The sequence below is a fragment of the Scyliorhinus torazame genome, chromosome 26 (genome assembly GCF_047496885.1).
Source record: "Scyliorhinus torazame isolate Kashiwa2021f chromosome 26, sScyTor2.1, whole genome shotgun sequence".
In the NCBI taxonomy this organism is placed as follows: domain Eukaryota; kingdom Metazoa; phylum Chordata; class Chondrichthyes; order Carcharhiniformes; family Scyliorhinidae; genus Scyliorhinus; species Scyliorhinus torazame.
The window spans coordinates 28,529,877-28,534,257 of record NC_092732.1 but is presented as its reverse complement, the minus strand read 5'-3'; the positions used below and the strand labels follow the sequence as shown (position 1 = coordinate 28,534,257).

The 4,381-nt window shown below is 59.1% G+C and overlaps 1 protein-coding gene across 4 annotated transcripts in view; it reads left to right on the top strand.

The window, feature by feature from the left end:
- Positions 1-461: 461 nt before the first annotated feature.
- Positions 462-4,381, top strand: part of adam15 (ADAM metallopeptidase domain 15) — a 148,918-nt gene continuing 144,998 nt past the window's right edge. For 2 of the 4 annotated variants that reach the window (XM_072490562.1, XM_072490560.1), the window contains exon 1: positions 465-1,088. In XM_072490562.1, the coding sequence (XP_072346663.1) occupies positions 932-1,088 (157 nt within the window). In that variant the 5' untranslated portion in view covers positions 465-931. Of the gene's footprint in view, positions 1,089-4,381 lie in introns of all 4 variants that reach the window. The other 2 variants (XM_072490561.1, XM_072490563.1) reach the window with 2 other exon arrangements.

Genomic DNA, 4,381 nt, shown 5'->3' with positions numbered 1-4,381 from the left:
CAGTGGGATTAGTTTGGAGATTGATACAGGGCTATGGGGAGAGAGCGGGGCAGTGGGATTAGTTTGGAGATTGATACAGGGCTATGGGGAGAGAGCGGGGCAGTGGGATTAGTTTGGAGATTGATACAGGGCTATGGGAGAGAGTGGGGCAGTGGGATTAGTTTGGGGATTGATACAGGGCTATGGGGAGAGAACGGGGCAGTGGATTAGTTTGATATATGCCCAGGAAAAAGGCACGCTGATGGGCCGAATGGCCCTTGAATTCTGCTGGCTACCCCCTGGGCCCTTTGCCGGCCTCATCCAGATTGGTGACATTCACCAACCCCCCGTCCAGCAACGTGTGACAACGGAATTCCTCCCTCCCTCCCCTCTCTTTCACGCACACACACACTCTCTCTCTCTCCCTCTCTTGCTCTGTGTGCTCACTCCTTTCCCAATCGTTCATCCTGTGCGGTGGGGAATGGGTTAAAGCTCTGAGGGAGAGGCGGAAGGAGGCGGGCAGGGTGGATGATGCAGGAAACGCTGACTCCCGGAGACAGGGAGAGAGAGGGAGAAATCAGAGTTCGAGTGTTTGCGCTGTGGATTTGGGAAGAGGCGACGCTGGAGCGGATTTCAGAGGCTTCTGCAAGATAGACCTTGTGTGTGGCCCCCCCCCCCCGTCACACACTCAGGATTATCGTGTGACGGACTGAGACAGACTCCGAGAGTTTGGGAATACGTTTCCAGCCTGACAGCCCCCGCCCCCCCCCCCACCTTTGGCATTCCACAGCAGGCCAGGGAACGTCTGCATAGCGGAGTCCTGTCCGGGATTGTGGGACTGACCAGGGGGGGGCACCTCCCAAACCGCCCCCCACCCCGTCCACCCCGCCCCTCTCTGGCACTTTGGTCAGTTCGTTGGGGAGTGGGGGGGGCGGGGGCGCCGAGGGGGCCGATGTCGCCGTCGAGGGTTTCCCGGATCCCGGGCTCCGTCCCGTGGCTCCTGGTCTGGGCGGCGGTCAGCGCGGCCTGGCCCCACGCCACCTGGCGGGACGCCGCGCCGGGGGCCGGCGACCGGGAGCGTCCGGCCACGGGGGGCGCCCGGAGGACGGGTAAGAGTCTCGGCTGCCGCTGGGTTTGCAAAGCGTCGGGTGGAACGGCGAGCGGGACGTGGGTCATGGGAGTGGGTCAGTCTGGGGGGGCGGGGGGGGGGGCGGAGGGGACAGTCTGGGGGTGAGGGGTCAGTCAGGGGGAGGAGAGAGGTCAGTCTGGGGGGGGGGAGGGGGAGAGGTCAGTCTGGGGGTGAGGGGTCAGTCGGGGGAGGGGAGAGGTCAGCCTGGGTGCGAGGGGGAGAGGTCAGTCTGGGGGTGAGGGGTCAGTCTGGGGGGGAGGGGAGTGGTCAGACTGGGGGTGAGGGGTCAGTCAGGGGGGTGAGGGGAGAGGTCAGTCTGGGGGGGGTGGGGGAGAGGTCAGTCTGGGGGTGAGGGGTCAGTCTGGGGGATGAGAGAGGTCAGTCTGGGGGTGAGAGGTCAGTCTGGGGGTGAGTGGTCAGTCTGGGGGAGGGGATAGGTCAGTCTGGGGCTAGGGGGGGAGGTCAGTCTGGGGGTGAGGGGTCAGTCTGGGGGGGGAGGGGGAGAGGTCAGCCTGGGGGCGAGGGGGAGAGGTCAGTCTGGGGGTGAGGGGTCAGTCTGGGGGTGAGGGGAGAGGTCAGCCTGGGGAGCGAGGGGGAGAGGTCAGTCGGGGTGAGGGGTCAGTCTGGGGGGAGGGAAGTGGTCAGACTGGGGGTGAGGGGTCAGTCTGGGGGGGAAGGGGAGAGGTCGGTCTGGGGGGGAGGGGTGGTGGCAGTCTGGGGGGGAGGGGAGTGGGTCAGTCTGGGGTTGAGGGGGGTCAGTCTGGGGGGGAGGGGTGGGTCAGTCTGGGGAGGGGAGAGGTCAGCCTGGGGGTGGGAGAGGGGTCAGTCTGGGGGGAGGTAGGGGTCTGTCTGGGGGTGGGAGAGGGGTCAGTCTGTGGGGGGGGGTCACTTTGGGGGGAGGGAGGGTCAGTCAGGGGGAGGGGAGAGGTCAGCTGGGGGGGGAGGGAGGGGTCATCTGGGGGGGGGAGGGGAGGGGTCAGCTGGAGGGGAGGGGTCGCTGTCTCCCCTCCATCCCTCCCTCTGTCTCCCCTCCCTCTCTCTCTGTTCCTCTCACTCCACTCCCTCTACTCACCCCCTCACTGTCTCTCTCTCCGCTCCCCCTCCATATTTCCCTCACTCGTCTCTCTCTCTCTCTTTCCCCCTCACTCTCTCTCTCTCTCTTTCCCCTCACTCTCTCTATCTTTCCCCTCACTCTCTCTCTCTCTCTCTCTCTGTTTCCCTCCTCACTTCTCTCTCTTTCCCCTCACTCTCTCTTCTTTCCCCTCACTCTCTCTTCTTTCACCCCCCCCCCCTCTCTCTCTTTCCTCTCTCTCTCTCTCTCTTTCCCCTCACGTCTCTCTCTCTCTTCCCCTGAATAACTCTCTCTCTTTCCCCTCACTTCTCTCTCTCTCTCTCTCTTTCCCCTCACTATCTCTCTCTCTCTTTCCCCTCACTCTCTCTCTCTCTCTCTCTTTCCCCACTCTCTCACTCTCTTTCCCCTCACTCTCTCACTCTCTTCCCCTCACTCCCTCACTCTCTCTCTCTCTCTTTCTCCTCACTCTCTCTCTCTCTCTTCCCTCTCTCTCTCTCTCTCTTTCCCCTCACGTCCGTCTCTCACTTTCCCTCACTCTCTCTCTCTCTTTCCCCTCTGTCTCTCTCCTCCCCTCACAACTCTCTCTCTCTCTCTTTCCCTCACTCTCTCTCTCTTTCCCCTCACTCTCTCTCTCTCCTCCCTCTCTTTCACCTCACTCTCTCTTTCTTTCCCCCCTCTCTCTCTCTCTTTCCTCTCTCTCTCTCTCTTTTCCCTCACTCTCTCCTCGTCTTCCCCTCACTCACGTCTCTCTCTTTCCCCTCACTCTCTCTATCTCTCTCTCTCTCTTTCCCCTCACTATCTCTCTCTTTCCCCTCACTCTCTCTCTCTCTCTCTCTCTTTCCCCTCACTCTCTTTCCCCTCACTCTCTCACTCTCTTTCCCCTCACTTCCCTCACTCTCTCTCTCTCTCTCTTTCCCCTCACAGCTCTCTCTCTCTTCCCCTCACTCTCTCTCTCTCTTTCCCCTCACTCTCTCTCTCTCTCTCTCTTTCCCCTCACTCTCTCTCTCTCTCTTTCCCCTCACTCTCTCATCTCTCTGTCCTCTTTCCCCTCACTCTCTCTGTCTCTTTCCCCTCACTCTCTCTCTCTCTTCCCCTCACTCCTCTCTCTCTCTTTCCCCTCACTCTCTCTCTCTTTCCCCTCACTATCTCCCTCTCTCTCTTTCCCCTCACTCTCTCTCTCTCTTTCCCCTCACTCTCTCACTCTCTTTCCCCTCACTCTCTCTCTCTTTCCCCCCTCTGTTTCTCTCTCTCTCTTTCCCCTCACTCTCTCTCTCACTTTCCCCTCACTCTCTCTCTCTCTTTCCCCTCTCTCTCTCTCTTTCCCGTCACACTCTCTCTCTCTCTTTCCCCTCACTCTCTCTCTCTTTCCCCTCACTCTCTCTCTCTCTTTCCCCTCACTCTTTCTCTCTCTCTCTTTCCCCTCACTCTATCTCTCTCTCTTTCCCCCCTCTCTCTCTCTCTCTCTTTCCCTCACTCTCTCTCTCTCTTCCCCCCTCTCTCTCTCTCTCTCTCTCTCTCTTCCCCTCACTCTCTCTCTCTCTCTCTCTTTCCCTCACTCACTCTCTCTCTCTTCCCCTCACTCTCTCTCTCTCTCTTTCCCCCCCCCTCTCTCTCTCTCTCTCTTTTTCCCTCACTCTCTCTCTCTCTCTCTTTCCCCTCACTCTCTCTCTCTCTCCCTCTCTTTCACCTCACTCTCTCTTTCTTTCCCCTCTCTCTCTCTCTCTTTCCTCTCTCTCTCTCTCTTTCCCCTCACTCTCTCCCTCTCTTCCCCTCACTCACTCTCTCTCTTTCCCCTCACTCTCTCTCTCTCTCTCTCTCTTTCCCCTCACTATCTCTCTCTCTTTCCCCTCACTCTCTCTCTCTCTCTCTCTTTCCCCTCACTCTCTTTCCCCTCACTCTCTCACTCTCTTTCCCCTCACTCCCTCACTCTCTCTCTCTCTCTCTTTCCCCTCACTCTCTCTCTCTCTTTCCCCTCACTCTCTCTCTCTCTTTCCCCTCACTCTCTCTCTCTCTCTCTCTTTCCCTCACTCTCTCTCTCTTTCCCCTCACTCTCTCTCTCTCTCTCTCTGTCTCTTTCCCCTCACTCTCTCTGTCTCTTTCCCCTCACTCTCTCTCTCTCTTTCCCCTCACTCTCTCTCTCTTTCCCCTCACTCTCTCTCTCTTTCCCCTCACTATCTCCCTCTCTCTCCTTTCCCCTCACT